This window comes from Gopherus flavomarginatus, chromosome 20 (genome assembly GCF_025201925.1).
Source record: "Gopherus flavomarginatus isolate rGopFla2 chromosome 20, rGopFla2.mat.asm, whole genome shotgun sequence".
In the NCBI taxonomy this organism is placed as follows: domain Eukaryota; kingdom Metazoa; phylum Chordata; order Testudines; family Testudinidae; genus Gopherus; species Gopherus flavomarginatus.
Window position 1 is genome coordinate 6,378,496 of NC_066636.1, and position 16,985 is coordinate 6,395,480.

General features: G+C 58.7%; 1 protein-coding gene across 1 annotated transcript in view; it reads right to left on the reverse strand.

The window, feature by feature from the left end:
- Positions 1 to 14,387: 14,387 nt before the first annotated feature.
- Positions 14,388 to 16,985, reverse strand: part of KIRREL2 (kirre like nephrin family adhesion molecule 2) — a 28,209-nt gene continuing 25,611 nt past the window's right edge. The window contains exons 14-15 of the mRNA XM_050929831.1: positions 16,534 to 16,617; positions 14,388 to 16,159 (exon numbers count right to left, since the gene is read on the reverse strand). Coding sequence (XP_050785788.1) covers positions 15,740 to 16,159; positions 16,534 to 16,617 — 504 coding nt within the window. The 3' untranslated portion in view covers positions 14,388 to 15,739. The remainder of the gene's footprint in view (positions 16,160 to 16,533; positions 16,618 to 16,985) is intronic.

The following is a 16,985-nucleotide window of genomic DNA, read 5'->3' on the forward strand; positions in this document are numbered from 1 at the left end:
ACACTGCAGCCTGGAGAGCCCATGAGTGATGCATGTGAAACAACTCCTAACGGAGGATGCAGCTCTGGATGGTCCCAGGGGGTCTGATCCAGGAGGCAAAAAGGAGGGGGATAATGGGCTGGCTGGGTTGGCTCCAGGGGGCAGGGAGGGGGCGGGACCATGGGTCCCAGGTGTCACGGACTCACAGGTCATGCCCATTCCTGGCCCCGTACGGTCCCTGTGGGAAACCCCCTTCAACGTGAAAGCCCTTCTCAAGGATCCACTTTTGGGGGTTAAGCCCCTACGCCTCCAGGAACCACACCTCTCTGCGCTTTAGCATGCCTCTGGACCACCAGAGCCTCCACTTCCAGAGGGAATAATGCCCCCCTGTTCTCTAGGCCAGAACGACTCTCAGCCAGCGTAAAACAGGAGGGTTTATTGAGCGTCTGAACACAGCACCGGAAACTCTCAGGGCCTCAGGCCTGGCCTCCCTCAGCACAGAACATCTAAATCTCTCCTGCATCCAGGTGGGCTCTGCCTGCTCCCTCTCTCCAGCCCAGAGACCCCGCTTTTTCCAGCTGGGCATCCAATATCCCCTCCCGCAACAGCTCCTCGCCTGTCATTTGTCTTTTGTCCCAGGTAAACAGGTTGTTGGGGCCCTCTCTCTTCAGTCCTTTGTTCCCTTCTGGCTGAAACTAGTTGCTCAGGTCACTGGGGTCCTCTATCCTCAATCCACTGTCCTCCCACTTGCTAGAACCAGCTGACTGCCAAGCTAGGGTGGGCCTCTTAGTCACCAGGTCACCGGTTGTTAGGGTTCCCCATCTCCAGGCCACTGTCTGGGGGGTCCCAGCTGCTGAGCGAGGTCACCCCTGGTCCTCTGCAACAACAAACTCTCTCCCACCACATTGTTAAACATGTATAACAAAGGGAAACGGGTAGAGACTGAAGTCAATGAATGGCTACACAGGTGGTGTCGGACAGAAGGCTTTGGATTCTTTGACCATGAGATGGTGTTCCAAGAAGAGGGAGGGCTAGGCAGAGATGGGCTTCACTCAACGCAGAAAGGGAAGAGCATCTTCACAAGCAGGCTGGCTAACATAGTGAGGAGGGCTTTAAACTAGGTTCACCGGAGGAAGGACACCAAAGCCCTGAGGTAAGTGGGGAAGTGGGATACCGGGAGAATGTATGAGCAGGAGAGCACAAGAGGGGAGGACTCCTGCCTCATACTGAGAAAGTGGGACAATCAGCGTGTTACCTTAAGTGCCTATACACAAATGCAAGAAAGCTGGGAAACAAGCAGGGAGACCTGGAAGTCCTAGCACAGTCAAGGAATTATGATATGATTGGAATAACAGAGACTTGGTGGGATAACTCACATGGCTGGAGTACTGTCATGGATGGATATAAATTGTTCAGAAAGGACAGGCAGGGCAGAAAAGGTGGGGGAGTTGCCTTGTATGTAAGGGAGCAGTATGACTGCTCAGAGCTCCGGTTTGAAACTGCAGAAAAACCTGAGAGTCTTAGAATTAAGTTTAGAAGTGGGAGCAACAAGGGTGATGTCTTAGTGGGAGTCTGCTATAGACCACCAGACCAGGGGGATGAGGTGGACCAGGCTTTCTTCCGGGAACTAACAGAAGTTACTAGATCACAGGCCCTGGTTCTCATGGGAGACTTCAATCACCCTGACATCTGCTGGGAGAGCAATGCAGCGGTGCACAGACAATCCAGGACATTTTTTGAAAGTGTAGGGGACAATTTCCTGGTGCAAGTGCTGGAGGAACCAACTAGGGGCAGAGCTCTTCTTGACCTGCTGCTCACAAACTGGGAAGAATTAATAGGAGAACCTGGGAGGCAGTGACCATGAGATGGTGGAGTTCAGGATCCTGACACAAGGAAGAAAGGAGAGCAGCAAAATACAGACCCTGGACTTCAGAAAAGCAGACTTTGACTCCCTTAGGGAACTGATGGACAGGATCCCCTGGGAGAATAACATGAGGGGAAAAGGAGCCCAGGAGAGCTGGCTGTATTTTAAAGAATCCTTATTGAGGTTGGAGGAACAAACCATCCTGATGTGTAGAAAGAATAGTAAATATGGCAGGCGACCAGCTTGGCTTAACAGTGAAATCCTTGCTGATCTTAAACAAAAAAAAAACTTACAAGAAGTGGAAGCTTGGACAAACGACCAGGGAGGAGTATAAAAATATTGCTCAGGCTGCAGGAGTGAAATCAGGAAGGCCAAATCACAGTTGAAGTTGCAGTTAGCAAGTAATGTTAAGAGTAACAAGAAGGGTTTCTTCAGATATAGTAGCAACAAGAAGAAGGCCGGGGAAAGTGTGGGCCCCTTACTGAATGAGGGAGGCAACCTAGTGACAGAGGATGTGGAAAAAGCTAATGTACTCAATGCTTTTTTTGCCTCTGTCTTCACAAACAAGGTCAGCTCCCAGACTGCTGCACTGGGCAGCACAGCATGGGGAGGAGGTGACCAGCCCGCTGTGGAGAAAGAAGTGGTTTGGGACTATTTAGAAAAGCTGGACGAGCACAAGTTCATGGGGCCGGATGTGCTGCATCCGAGGGTGCTAAAGGAGCTGGCGGATGTGATTGCAGAATCATTGGCCATTATCTTTGAAAACTCATGGGGATCGGGGAAGGTCCTGGATGACTGGGAAAAGGCGAATGTAGAGCCCATCTTTAAAAAAGGGAAGAAGGAGGATCTGGGGAACTACAGGCCAGTCAGCCTCACCTCAGTCCCTGGAAAAATCATGGAGCAGGTCCTCAAGGAATCAATTCTGAAGCACTTAGAGGAGAGGAAAGTGATCAGGAACAGTCAGCATGGATTCACCAAGGGCAAGTCATGCCTGACTACCCTAATTGCCTTCTGTGAGGAGATAACTGGGTCTGTGGATGAGGGGAAAGCAGTGGATGTGTTATTCCTTGACTTTAGCAAAGCTTTTGATAGAGTATCCCACAGAATTCTTGCCAGCAAGTTAAAGAAGTATGGGCTGGATGAATAGACTATAAGGTGGGTAGAAAGCTGTCTAGATCATCCGGCTAAACGGGTAGTGATCAATGGTTCCATGTCTAATTTGCAGCCAGTATCAAGCAGAGTGCCCCAAGAGTCGGTCCTGGGGCCGGTTTTGTTCAATATCTTCATTAATGATCTGGAGGATGGCGTGGGCTGCACCCTCAGCAAGTTTGCAGATGACACTAAACTGGGAGGAGTGGTAGATACGCTGGAGGGTAGGGTTAGGATACAGAGGGACCTAGACAAATTGAAGGATTGGGCCAAAAGAAACCTGATGAGGTTCAACAAGGACAGATGCAGAGTCCTGCACTTAGGATGGAAGAATCCCATGCACTGTTACAGACTAGGGACTGAGTGGCTAGGCAGCAGTTCTGCAGAAAAGGACCTAGGAGTTACAGTGGATGAGAAGCTGGATATGAATCAGCAGGGTGCCCTTGTTGCCAAGAAGGCTAACAGCATTTTAGGCTGTATAAGTAGGGGCATTGCCAGCAGATCAAGGGATGTGATCATTCCCCTCTATTCGACATTGATGAGGCCTCATCTGGAGCACTGTGTCCAGTTTTGGGCCCCACACTACAAGAAGGACGTGGAAAAATTGGAAAGAGTCCAGAGGAGGGCAACAAAAATGATTAGGGGGCTGGAGCACATGACTTATGAGGAGAGGCTGAGGGAACTGGGATTGTTTAGTCTGCAGAAGAGAAGAATGAGGGGGGATTTGATAGCTGCTTTCAACTACCTGAAAGGGGGTTCCAAAGAGGATGCATCTAGACTGTTTTCAGTGGTGACAGATGACAGAACAAGGAGTAACGGTCTCAAGTTGCAGTGAGGGAGGCTTAGGATATTATGAAAAACTTTTTCCCTAGGAGGGTGGTGAAGCACTGGAATGGGTTCCCTAGGGAGGTGATGGAATCTCCTTCCTTAGAGGTTTTTCAGGTCAGGCTTGACAAAGCCCTGGCTGGGACGATTTAGTTGGGGATTGGTCCTGCTTTGAGCAGGGGGTTGGACTAGATACCTCCTGAGGTCCTTCCAACCCTGATATTCTATGATTCTATGATTCCTTTGTTTCAAACACAAGCTGCCCAGCACAGCGCTCTCCATAGGCATGTCCCTGCCTGCCTTGCTGAGTCACAAGGTATATCTGCCTTCTCTCAATGGGTCAGCTGTATACAGGGCCGGCGCTACCATTTAGGCAGCCTAGGCAATTGCCTAGGACGCCAGAATAATTGGTGGGAGGCATTTTGCTGGAGGGGGCGGCAGGCAGCTCCGGTGAAGCTGCCGCAGTGGTGCCTGCGGAGGGTCCGGTGCTCCGTGGCTCCGGTGCAGCTGCCGCAGTCATGCCTGAGGACAGTCGGCTCCTCGCGGGGCTCCGGTGGACCGCCCGCAGGTACCACTGTGGCAGCTCCCCCGGAGCCGCGGAGCACTAGATCCTTCACAGGCACCACTGCAGCAGCCCCACCGGAGCCGCGGGACCAGCGCGCGGGGCAGCGAAATTGCTGTATGCCTAGGGCGCTCAAACCCCTAGTACCGGTCCTGGCTGTATAGCTGATGGTCCTTAATGGGCCATCAAGCAGGCTAGGCAATGCTGATGCCAAACTGTCTGGGGTGTTACCCAGAAGCAGAGCACAAGTTTGAAATAAAGACGTACATACATATGTACAACCATAATACAAAGGCGATACAAACATATAAACAATATTATAATATCTGGTAAATTATAACATTTTTGCAGGTTTTTACATGGCATATCTGGCTGATTATTTTGTGGACGTTACCCCAGGAGCTAACATTTGAAACAGGTATAGAGCCAATACTTATAACTTTAAATACAAAAATGATCTATGCATACAGATAGCATAATCATACCCAGCAAATCATAACCTTTTCATAGACACCTCACTTGACCTCCTTCAAACAAGATTTGGTGCAATTATAGAACGTTAGTTGAAACAATGATCTATACAGTTATAGATCATGTGAATAACATCACACACTCGCCTCCCCCGGACCCAACCCATCCAACCTGATACCTGCCCCCCAGAGCTGACCCATCCAGCCTGGAACCTGCCCCCTTTCTGCCCCCTAGATCAGACCCATCTAGCCTGGTAACACCTGCCCCCTGAGCTGACCCATCTAGGTCAGTACCTGCCCCCCTCACTGCCCCCTAGAGGAGACTCATCCAGCTGGTACCAGCCCCTCCCTGCCCCCCCGAGCCAACCCATCCATCCCAGTACCCACCCCCTCCCTGCCCACCATATCTGGCCCATACAACCAATAACCTGGCCCCTTCCCACCCCCTGGACCCAATCCATCCAGCCTGGTACCCCTCACTACACACCAGAGCCAAACGATCCAACCCAGTACCTGCCCCTTCCCTGCCCTCCAGAGCTGACCAATCCAGCCTGGTACCCACCCACTCTGGGCCCCCTAAAGCTGACCCATCCAGCCTGATACCTGCAGCCTCCCTGCGCCCCAGAGCCAATCCATCCAGCCCACTACACGCTCCTCCCCACCCCAAGGACCAAACCCATCTAGCTTGGTACCCGCCAGTCCCTGCCCCCCCACCAGAGCTGACCCATCCAGCTTGGAACCAACCAACTTCCTGCCCCCTGGAGCTAATCCATCCAGCCCAGTACCGTTCCCCCAGAGCCAACACATCTAGCATGGAACCCGCCCTCTCCCTGCCACCTACTCACCCCACCCAACTCCCAGAGCTGACCTATCCAGGCCAGTACCCACCCCCTGCCTGCCCCCCAGAGCCGACCCATCCAGCCCTGACACCTGCTTCCTCCCTGCCTTCCGGTAGCCAATCCATCCAGCCTAGTACCTGCCCCCTCCCTGCCCCCCAGAGGCAACCAATCCAGCACGGCACTGTCACTGTCCTTCCCCCCAGATCCAACCAAGTAAGCCCAGTAACTGCCCCCTCCCTACCCCCCATGGCTGATCCCTGCAGACTGGTACCTGCCCCGTCCCTGCCCCCTAGAGACGACGAGCCCTGTACCTGTCCTCTCTCTGCACCCTGGAGCGGACCCATACAGTCCAGTACCCGCCCCCTCCCCATTCCTCAGAGCCAACACATCTAGCATGGAACCTGCCCCCTCCTCGGTCCCTGGACAGGACCCAGCCCATCCAGCCTGGTACTCACACCCTCCCTGTCCCCCCAGAGTCAACCAATTTAGTCCAATACCCGCCCCCTCCCTGTTCCCCACGTCTGACCCATAAAGCCTAGTACCCGCACCCTCCCCGCCCCTCAGATCCAACACATCTGGCATGGAACCCGCCCCCCTCCTGGCCCCTGGACCCAGCCCATCTAGCCTCGTACCTGCCCCATCCCTGCCCCCAGGAACTGACCCATCCAGCCTGGTACCCGCCCCTCTCAGTTCCTCCAGAGCCGACCCATCCAGCCCACTACCTGCACCCTCCCTGTCCCTCGGATAGCACCCATCCGTCCCAGTACCCCCCACTCCCTTCCCTCCCAGATTTGACCAATTGAGTCCAATACCTGCCCCCTCCCTGTACCCCCTGACCCATCCACCCAGTACCCGCCCCCTCCCTACAACCCAGAACTGACCCATCCAGCTTGGAACCTGCACACCACCCCCCTGGAGCTGACCCATCCAGCCTGATACACGCCCCCTCCCTGCCCCCCAGAGCTGACCCAGCCAGGCCAGTACCCGCACCCTCCCTGCCCCCTGGGAGTCGACCCATCCAACCCGATACCCACTGTCATAGAGGTTACACAGGCTCAGTGCTCTGGAATCGCTCTGAATCAAACCCAGGCAGGACCCTCTTTAGTGCGACTCCCTTCAGGGCACACACTGCTAGGGGAAGGCTCTTTGGCTTCGACACCTCCTGGGACCGACCTCGGAGCAGTCAGCACCCCGTTCTCACATGAGCTCCTGAAGGGCCCTGTTCCCCAAAGTCGCAGCCAGCAGTGACTCTCAGCCAGCGTTGCAAAACAGAAGGCTTATTAGTCGACCGGAGCACAGCGTAGAACAGATTTTGTTCGCGGTACTGCGCTGGATGTGTCCGGACCTGGGGGCAGTGAGGGTGTGGGTACCGGGCTCTGGGGGAGCTGAGGTAGCAGGTTCCATGCTAGGTGTGTTGGCTCTGAGGGGCAGGGACAGCTCTGGAGGGATCAGCACTGGGGGGCTAGGGAGGGGGCAGTTACCAGGCTTGCTGGGTCGGATCTAGGGGGCAGGGACAGTGCCAGTGCTGTGCTGGATTGGTCGCCTCTGGGGTGCAGGGATGGGGGTGGGTACCGGGCTGGATGGATTGGCCCCCGGGGTCAGGGAGGAGGTGGGTGCTGGGGCTGAATGGGTCAGATCCAGGGGGCAGGGAGTGGGTGTGTATCAGGGTGGAGCAGTCAGCTCTGGGGGGCAGGCATGGGGTGGGTACTGGCCTGGATGGGTCAGCTCTGGGGAGTTGGGTGGGGTGAGTACCAGGATGGATGGGTCAGGTCCAGGAGGTGGGGAGAGGGTGGGTTTCACTCTAGATGTGTCGGATCTGGGGGTGGGAAGTGGGTTGGTTCCAAGCTGGATGGGTCAGCACGGGGGCCGGGGGGGGGGCAGGGACTGGCGGGTACCAAGCTGGATGGGTTTGGTCCTGGGGGTGGGGAGTAAGCATGTAGTGGGCTGGATGGATTGGGTCCGGGGCACAGAATGGGCAAATTCTGGGCTTTGGGGGGCCTGGAGTGGGAGGGTTCTGGGCTGGATAGGTCAGATCTGGGGGGCAGGGAAGGGGCAGGTATCAGGCTGGATGGGTCGGGTCCAGGGGGCGGGAAGGGGGCAGGTTAATGGTTGTATGGGCCAGATCTGGTGGGCAGGGAGGGGGTGGGTACTGGGCTGGATGGATCGGATCTGGGGGGTAGGGAGGGGCTGGTACTGGCTTGTTGGGTCTCCTCTGGAGGGCAAGGAAGGGGTGGGTACCGGCCAAAATGGGTCTCCTCTGGGAGCATATGTTACCAGGCTGGATGGGTCATGTCCAAAGGGTGGGAAGGGGGCAGGTACTGCCCTGGATAGGTCGGATCTGGGGGTAGCTGTGAGGGGCGGGTACCAACCTGGCTGGGTTGGCTCTGGGGGCAGGTGTTACCAGGCTGGAAGGGTCAGGTCCAGAGGGTGGGAAGGGGGCAGGTACCGCACTGGATAGGTCGGATCTGGGGGCAGCTGTGAGGGGCGGGTACCAACCTGGCTGGGTTGGCTCTGGGGGCAGGTGTTACCAGGCTGGATGGGTCAGGTCAAGGGGGTGGGTTCTGGGCTGGATGGGTTGGATCCGGGGGGTGGGGGACGGGGGTGATGTTATACACATAAAGTCAAGGAATAACAGATCCATTGCTTTCCCCTCATCCACGGACCCAGTTATCTCCTCATAGAAGGCAATTAGGTTAGTCAGGCATGACGTGCCCTTGGTGAATCCATGCTGACTGTTCCTGATCACTTTCCTCTCCTCTAAGTGCTTCAGAATTGATTCCTTGAGGACCTGCTCCATGATATTTCCAGGGACTGAAGTGAAGCTGACTGGCCTGTAGTTCCCTGGATCCTTCTTCCCTTTTTTAAAGATGGGCTCTACATTAGCCTTCTTCCAGTCATCCAAGACCTCCCCCGATCCCCATGAGTTTTCAAAGATAATGGCCAATGGTTCTGCAGTCACATCCGCCAATTCCTTTAGCACCCTCGGATGCAGCACATCCGGCCCCATGGACTTGGGCTCATCCAGATTTTCTAAATAGTCCTGAACCACTTCTTTCTGCACAGAGGGCTGGTCACCTCCTCCCCATGCCGTGCTGCCCAGTGCAGCAGTCTGGGAGCTGACCTTGTTTGTGAAGACAGAGGCAAAAAAAGCATTGAGTACATTAGCTTTTTCCACATCCTCTGTCACTAGGTTGCCTCCCTCATTCAGGAAGTGGCCCACACTTTCCCCGGCCTTCTTCTTGTTGCTACCATACCTGAAGAAACCCTTTTTGTTACTCTTAACATCTCTTGCTAACTGCAACTCCAAGTGTGATTTGGCCTTCCTGATTTCACTCCTGCAGCCTGAGCAATATTTTTATACTCCTCCCTGGTCGTTTGTCCAAGCTTCCACTTCTTGTAAGTTTCTTTTTTGCTTTTAGGATCAGCGAGGATTTCACTGTTCAGCCAAGCTGAACAGGAAGCACAGGTCGCATGGCAAGAGACTATAAAAGGCAACTGCATCCCATTCATTTTGTCTTCAATCCTGCTTCTTACCTCTGGAGCAACTTTGCTACAAACTGAAGCTCGGAACAAAGGACTGAATGACCCATCCAAGCTGTGGCTGTACTCCAGAGACTTGACTTAAGCCAGCAGTTTATTCCATCACTGCTACAAGTCTGAACCAAGAACTTTGCCATTACTCTATGTAACTGATTCCATTTAACCCATTTTAACTCTCATGTATATTTCTTTCTTTTTATGAATAAACCTTTAGATTTTAGATTCTAAAGGATTGGCAACAGCGTGATTTGTGGGTAAGATCTGACTGGTATATTGACCTGGGTCTGGGCCTTGGTCCTTTGAGATGGGGAGAACCTCTTTTCTTTTACTGGGGTGTTGGTTTTCATAACCATTCATTCTCATAATGAGTGGCGCTGGTGGTGATAGTGGGAAAGTGGAGTGGCTGAGGGAATTGCTTGTGTGACTTCTGGTTAGCCAGTGGGGCAAAACCGGAATCCTCTCTGTGTGGCTGGTTTGCTGTGCCTTAGTGGTAAAGGAAATCCAGCCCTGCTCTAAGCAATTTGTCCTGAATTGATACTCTCAGTTGTGTCCCGCCAAAGGCCGCTTTGTAACAAGGTGGTACCAGGCTAGATGGCTCAGCTCTGGGGGGGACAGGGAGGAGGCGGGTACCAGGTTGGATGGGTCAGCTCAGGGGGCAGGGAGCTGGTGAGTACTGGACTGGTTTTGTCAGGTCTGGGTGCAGGGAGGGTGTGGTACTGGGCTGGATGGGTCGGCTCCTGGGGAGGGGGGTGTGTTACTAGGCTGGAAGGTTGGCTCCGGGGGTGGGACAAGTGTTACCAGGCTGGATGGGTTGGGTTTAGGGGCTGGTAAGGGGGTAGGATACTGGGCTGGATGGGTCAGCTCTTGGGGGTGACTGTTACCAGGCTCAATGGATCTGGTCCAGGAGGTGGGAAGGGGGTGGCTACCATGCTGGATGAATAGGGCCTGGTAGGGCTGGTACTAGGCTAGATGGGTCAGGTCTAGGGGGCACAAAGGGGGCAGGCTCTGGGCTGGATGGGTCAGCTGTGGGGGGTGGGGAGGGGGCGGATTCTGGACTAGATGGATCCGTTCCAGGGCGAGGCGGGGATGGGTTCCCAGCTGGATGCATTGTCTCTCGGGGGCACGTATGAAGCTGGATGGGTTGGGTCCAGGGAGTGGAGAGGGGGCAGGTATTGGGCTGTATGGGTCAGCTCTGTGGGGATGGGAGGGGGCGGGTACTGGGGTGGATGGGTTGGATCCGGGGGTGGGTGTTACCAGGCTTGATGAGTCGGGTCCAGGGGGTGGGAAAGGGGCAGGTATGGTGCTGGAGGGTCAGGGCTGGGCGGGGCTGGTACCAGCCTGGATGGATCAGGACTAGGAGGTGTGAAGGGGGTGAGTTCTAGGCTGGATTGGTCAGCTGTGGGGGGCAAGGAGTGGGTCAGGCAAGCTCCAGGGGTCAGGGAGGGAGCAAGTTCTGGACTGTATGGGTTGGCTCTGGGGGGGACAGGGAGGAGGGCGGGTACCAGGCTGGATGGGTTGGCTCTGGGGGGACAGGGAGGAGGGTGGGTACCAGGCTGGATGGGTTGGCTCCGGGGGGGACAGGGAGGAGGGTGGGTACCAGGCTGGATGGGTTGGCTCTGGGGGGACAGGGAGGAGGGTGGGTAACAGGCTGGATGGGTTGGCTCTGGGGGGGACAGGGAGGAGGGCGGGTACCAGGCTGGATGGGTTGGCTCCGGGGGGACAGGGAGGAGGGCGGGTACCAGGCTGGATGGGTTGGCTCTGGGGGGACAGGGAGGAGGGCGGGTACCAGGCTGGATGGGTTGGCTCTGGGGGGACAGGGAGGAGGGCGGGTACCAGGCTGGATGGGTTGGCTCTGGGAGGACAGGGAGGAGGGCGGGTACCAGGCTGGATGGGTTGGCTCTGGGGGGACAGGGAGGAGGGCGGGTACCAGGCTGGATGGGTTGGCTCTGGGGGGGACAGGGAGGAGGGCGGGTACCAGGCTGGATGGGTTGGCTCTGGGAGGACAGGGAGGAGGGTGGGTACCAGGCTGGATGGGTTGGCTCCGAGGGGACAGGGAGGAGGGTGGGTACCAGGTTGGATGGGTTGGCTCTGGGAGGACAGGGAGGAGGGCGGGTACCAGGCTGGATGGGTTGGCTCTGGGGGGGACAGGGAGGAGGGTGGGTACCAGGCTGGATGGGTTGGCTCCGGGGGGGACAGGGAGGAGGGCGGGTACCAGGCTGGATGGGTTGGCTCCGGGGGGGACAGGGAGGAGGGTGGGTACCAGGCTGGATGGGTTGGCTCCGGGGGGGACAGGGAGGAGGGCGGGTACCAGGCTGGATGGGTTGGCTCCGGGGGGGACAGGGAGGAGGGCGGGTACCAGGCTGGATGGGTTGGCTCTGGGGGGGACAGGGAGGAGGGCGGGTACCAGGCTGGATGGGTTGGCTCTGGGGGGACAGGGAGGAGGGTGGGTACCAGGCTGGATGGGTTGGCTCTGGGGGGACAGGGAGGAGGGCGGGTACCAGGCTGGATGGGTTGGCTCCGGGGGGACAGGGAGAAGGGCGGGTACCAGGCTGGATGGGTTGGCTCCGGGGAGACAGGGAGGAGGGCGGGTACCAGGCTGGATGGGTTGGCTCTGGGGGGGACAGGGAGGAGGGCGGGTACCAGGCTGGATGGGTTGGCTCCGGGGGGGACAGGGAGGAGGGCGGGTACCAGGCTGGATGGGTTGGCTCGGGGGGGACAGGGAGGAGGGCGGGTACCAGGCTGGATGGGTTGGCTCCGGGGGGGACAGGGAGGAGGGCGGGTACCAGGCTGGATGGGTTGGCTCTGGGGGGACAGGGAGGAGGGCGGGTACCAGGCTGGACGGGTTGGCTCTGGGGGGACAGGGAGGAGGGCGGGTACCAGGCTGGATGGGTTGGCTCTGGGGGGACAGGGAGAAGGGCGGGTACCAGGCTGGATGGGTTGGCTCCGGGGGGGACAGGGAGGAGGGCGGGTACCAGGCTGGATGGGTTGGCTCTGGGGGGACAGGGAGGAGGGCGGGTACCAGGCTGGATGGGTTGGCTCTGGGGAGACAGGGAGGAGGGCGGGTACCAGGCTGGATGGGTTGGCTCTGGGGAGACAGGGAGGAGGGTGGGTACCAGGCTGGATGGGTTGGCTCCGGGGGGGACAGGGAGGAGGGCGGGTACCAGGCTGGATGGGTTGGCTCTGGGGGGACAGGGAGGAGGGCGGGTACCAGGCTGGATGGGTTGGCTCTGGGAGGACAGGGAGGAGGGCGGGTACCAGGCTGGATGGGTTGGCTCCGGGGGGGACAGGGAGGAGGGCGGGTACCAGGCTGGATGGGTTGGCTCTGGGGGGGACAGGGAGGAGGGCGGGTACCAGGCTGGATGGGTTGGCTCTGGGGGGGACAGGGATAAGGGCGGGTACCAGGCTGGATGGGTTGGCTCCGGGGGGGACAGGGAGGAGGGCGGGTACCAGGCTGGATGGGTTGGCTCCGGGGGGGGACAGGGAGGAGGGTGGGTACCAGGCTGGATGGGTTGGCTCTGGGGGGGACAGGGAGGAGGGCGGGTACCAGGCTGGATGGGTTGGCTCTGGGGGGGACAGGGATAAGGGCGGGTACCAGGCTGGATGGGTTGGCTCCGGGGGGGACAGGGAGGAGGGCGGGTACCAGGCTGGATGGGTCGGCTTCAGGGGGCAAGGAAGGGGTGGGTACAGCGCTGGATGGGTTGACTCCAGGGGGCAGGGAGGGAGTGGGTACAGGGCTGGATGGGTTGACTCCAGGGGGCAGGGAGGGAGGGGGTACAGGGCTGGATGGGTTGGATCTGGGGGCCGTGAAGTGGGCAGGTACCAGGCTGGATGGATCAGCTCTCGGGGGGTGGAAGGGGCCGGGTTCTGTGCTGGATCAGTCGGCTACAGGGAGTGCGGAGGGGGCTGGTGCCAGGCTGGATGGGTCGGCCTCAGGGGGCCAGGAGGAGCCGGGTACTAGGCAGGATGGGTGGTTCTGGGGCATAGGGAGGGGGCAGTTACTGGACTGGATTGGTCAGATCTGGGGGGGTAGGGAGGGCGCAGACACCAGGCTGGACAGCTCAGATCTGAGGGGGTGGGTACAAGGCTGGATGGTTTGGGTTCGGTGGGCAGGGAGGGGGCAGGTACCATGCTGTACGGGTCACCTCTGGGGGGGTAGGGAGGGGGCAGGTACTGGGTTGGATGGGTCAGCTCCGGGGGGCAGGAACAGGGTGGGTATTTGTCTGGATGAGTCAGCTCTGGGGGGCAGGGAGTGACAGGTACCAGGCTGAATGGGGCAGAGAGGGGAGCAGGCACTGGGCTGGATGGGTTGGCTCCAGGGGGCAGGGACGGGCAGAGTCCAGGTTGGATGGGTCAGGTCCAGGGGATGGTTTCTGGGCTGGATATGTTGGCTCCTGGGGGCAGGTACCAGGCTAGATGGGTTGGGTCTGGGGATCTGGTGGTACTAGACTGGATGGGTCAGCTTGGGGGGCAGGGAGGTGGCAGGTACTGGGGTGGATGTGTTGGCTCAAGGGGCAGAGAGGGGGCAGGTATCGGGTTAGTTGGGTCGGCTATGTGGGGCAGGGAGGAGATGCGTACAGGGCTGAATGTGTCAGCTCTGGCGGGGGGCAGGGAGGGGGCAGGGAGGGGTGGGTTGCAGGCTGGATGGGGTGGCTCCAGGGGGCAAGTGGTACCAAAATGGATGGGTTGGCTCTAGGGGGCAGGGAGGGGGCGGGTACCAGAGTGGATGGGTTGGATCTGGAGGGCAGGGAGCGGGTGGGTACCAGGCTGGATGGGTTGGATTCGGGGGGCAGAGAGGGGGTGGGTACCAGGCTGGATGGGTTGGATTCGGGGGGCAGGGAGGGGGCAGATACTGGGCTGGATGGGTTGGATTCAGGGGGCAGGGAGGGGGTGGGTACCAGGCTGGATGGGTTGGATTCGGGGGGCAGGGAGGGGGCGGGTACTGGGCTGGATGGGTCGGATTCGGGGAGCAGGGAGGGGGCGGGTACTGGGCTGGATGGGTCGGATTCGGGGGGCAGGAGGGGGCAGGTGTCGCTCGGATCCAGGGGGCGGACCCAGGCAGTCTTTGCCAGGCTCCGCCCCATCAGGCTGGTTCCCCAATAAAAGTCTCAATGACTCTTTCCATGTGTTTTATTAAATATAAATTATTTAAGTCTGCGCCATTGACAGGTGTGTGAGGGGGTTCACCCTGAGAACTCCCCTCCCCTCTGTGGGGGAACCCAGTGCCTGGGGATGGCCGGGAACCGGTGGGTTTTTAATGGTAGGAAAGACCCAGCCCCCAGTTGAATGGATTTGGCCCAGCCGGTTACTGCCAGAGGCTGTGGCCAGGGCCTGGCTACAACATCAACATCTTGCCCCCATGGTCTTGCAGTGGGGAATTAGAGCTGGTGCCCCTTGGAGGGGAGAAGTCCTGTGCCCTACTCCCTCCTTGCCCAAGCTAACCAGGCCGCTGCCCTGGGGCATGCCTGAGGTTGCACGCTCTGAGAGGAGGAAACTGCCCTTAGCATCCCAATGGGCTGTTAGCTTCGAGCCCCATGGATCTGTGGGACCCCTACCAGTCCCACCCCAGCAGGGGGTGGGGGTGGGGCAGAGGGCAGCAGACCCAGCCCCCCCCATTGGTGGTGTGTGGGAGGGTGCTGCCATTGGGGGGATTCACGCATACGTCCACTGCCCCCCATGAGCCCCATGGTCAGGCTGCACAGGAAAGTTGAGAGCTGCCATTTTTACTGGGCCTGCAACGCCAGCAGGCGGGCCCTAGCATCAGCTGCCATCTTGGTCCTGCGGTCGTCCTCCTGCGTCCAGGCCTGGCTGATCCAGTGCCAGCGGCAGTGGGGGAAGCCACTCGGAAATCCAACATCCACTCGCTCCTCCCTCCATTCGTCTCTGCAGGAAGCTGATTGGGCTGTTGGCCATTTTGAGCCCCTCTTGGTGGCCATTTTTTACCCCACCTTGGCAGCCCTGGGATAAGCCAACCGGCCGATTTCAGGAAGTGAATGGGACCATCAGCCATTCTGAACCCACCTCAACGTCCCAGGGCTAAGCCGGACTTCTTCCCCAGCCAATTGTACTCATCACCAGGCTCAACCGTCAGCCATCTTGAACCCAACTCAACGGCCATTTTGAACCCATTTTTGATGGCCATTAGTGTATCTAACCTTGTGACTTCTTCCCTGTCCAGTGCAAATCCATCCCCAGGTCCAACGGAGGAAGTCAACAGGGCCGTTTTGAACCCCCTTTGTCAGCCATTTTGAACACATCCCTTGATTCCTAATCCCAGCCAACAGCCACTCATCCCCACCTCTAGGAGGAAAAAGTCAACCGGGGAGACAGCCATTCTGAACACCTTCCCCCAGCCGATGGCCACTCATCTCCACCTCCAGCAGCACAAGTCAGCTAGCCTGTCGGCCACTTTGAGACAGTTGGCTAAGCCGAACCTACACCAACCCCCTCCCACAACAGGGACGACCCTGGGTGTCTGTCCCCCAATGGCTTGATGTGTGTTGGGGAGGAAGAGTCACACATGTGTCTGCATGCGCTGCTGGGCGGGCCGCCCGTAGTCTGACTGCCGTGAGAGGGAGGTGTAGGAGTAGCGGGAGCCACCCGACACCTTGCTGGCCTGGTCCGAGTGTTCGTAGCTGTTCTCTGCCTTCTCATAGGCGCTGGGCTTGACGTAGCTGGTGAAGGCCCGGGTGTAGGGGGCCGTGAGGTAGCCCCCCCCGTACACCGCATCCTGTGGGTAGTGGGGCTCGTAGGCTGTGCGGGAGCTGGGTGCCCCCAGCGTATAGCGGTGGCTGTAGGGCTGCCCTGAGGGAGGGAACATGGCAGCATGGGACCCAGCACAGAGGGGGCGCGGGGCCGGGGCATACTCTGAGAAACTGCCAGACAGGTGGGGCTCCTCGTGAGCACGGACCTTGTAGTAACCGTTGGTGGGGTCCTGGGGAGGGGTAGAAGAGAGACATCAATGAGACAGATGGGGGAGGGGAGATTGGGGACTGCCCCTCAGAGTGGGGGGAACTGCCCCAAGTGCGACTGACACAGCAATGCTGCCTGAGTCTGCAGAGAGCCTGTGCCCCTTGCTATTGGGAAGAGAGAGATGCTGTTTGCATCCCAATGAGGTGTGAATTCCCAGCCCCTGTAGCGTGGGGGGACCCCCAGCCCCACTCCAGCAGGGCACTCTATGTGGGGCAGGACGGGGCCAAGGGAAGTGCAGGGGGGCCACTGTGCCTTTAAGAGAGGGGGAGGAGACACCCTGGCATTGCCTCTTGGGGGAAATGGGGTGGGGCCTGGGTCAGGGGCAGGGCTTCCCACCTTAATATCCCGGCTGCCCTCTTCCTCCTCCAGGATCTCGCTGTGCTCCGTGTGCGATGTGGCTGGGGACTCACTGCTCGTGGTCTGGGGGTGGGGAGAGAAAGGGGAGGGGCTGAGTCTCGAGGTGGGGGGGTCTGGCTCTGTCATCCACTGCCTGCAGCCAGATCCCGGGGCTTCCACACCCGCCCCCCCCATGAAGCTACTGAACCTGCATGCATAGGCCAGCGCGGCATTGCGGGGCGCCAGGCCGTGGGGAGCAGGGGGAGGGGATCAGTAGGGGGCGCTGTGCTGTAGGAGGTTTGTCAGGGGGCCGTGCCATGGGGCAGAAGCACAGTAGCGGGTGCAGGGCTGTGGGACAGTTGGGCTCGGTAGCGGGCACAGGGGTGAGGGGGCTCAGTAGGGGGCGCTGTGATATGGAGACCAGGGGGCTCAGTAGGGGGCACAGCGCCGTG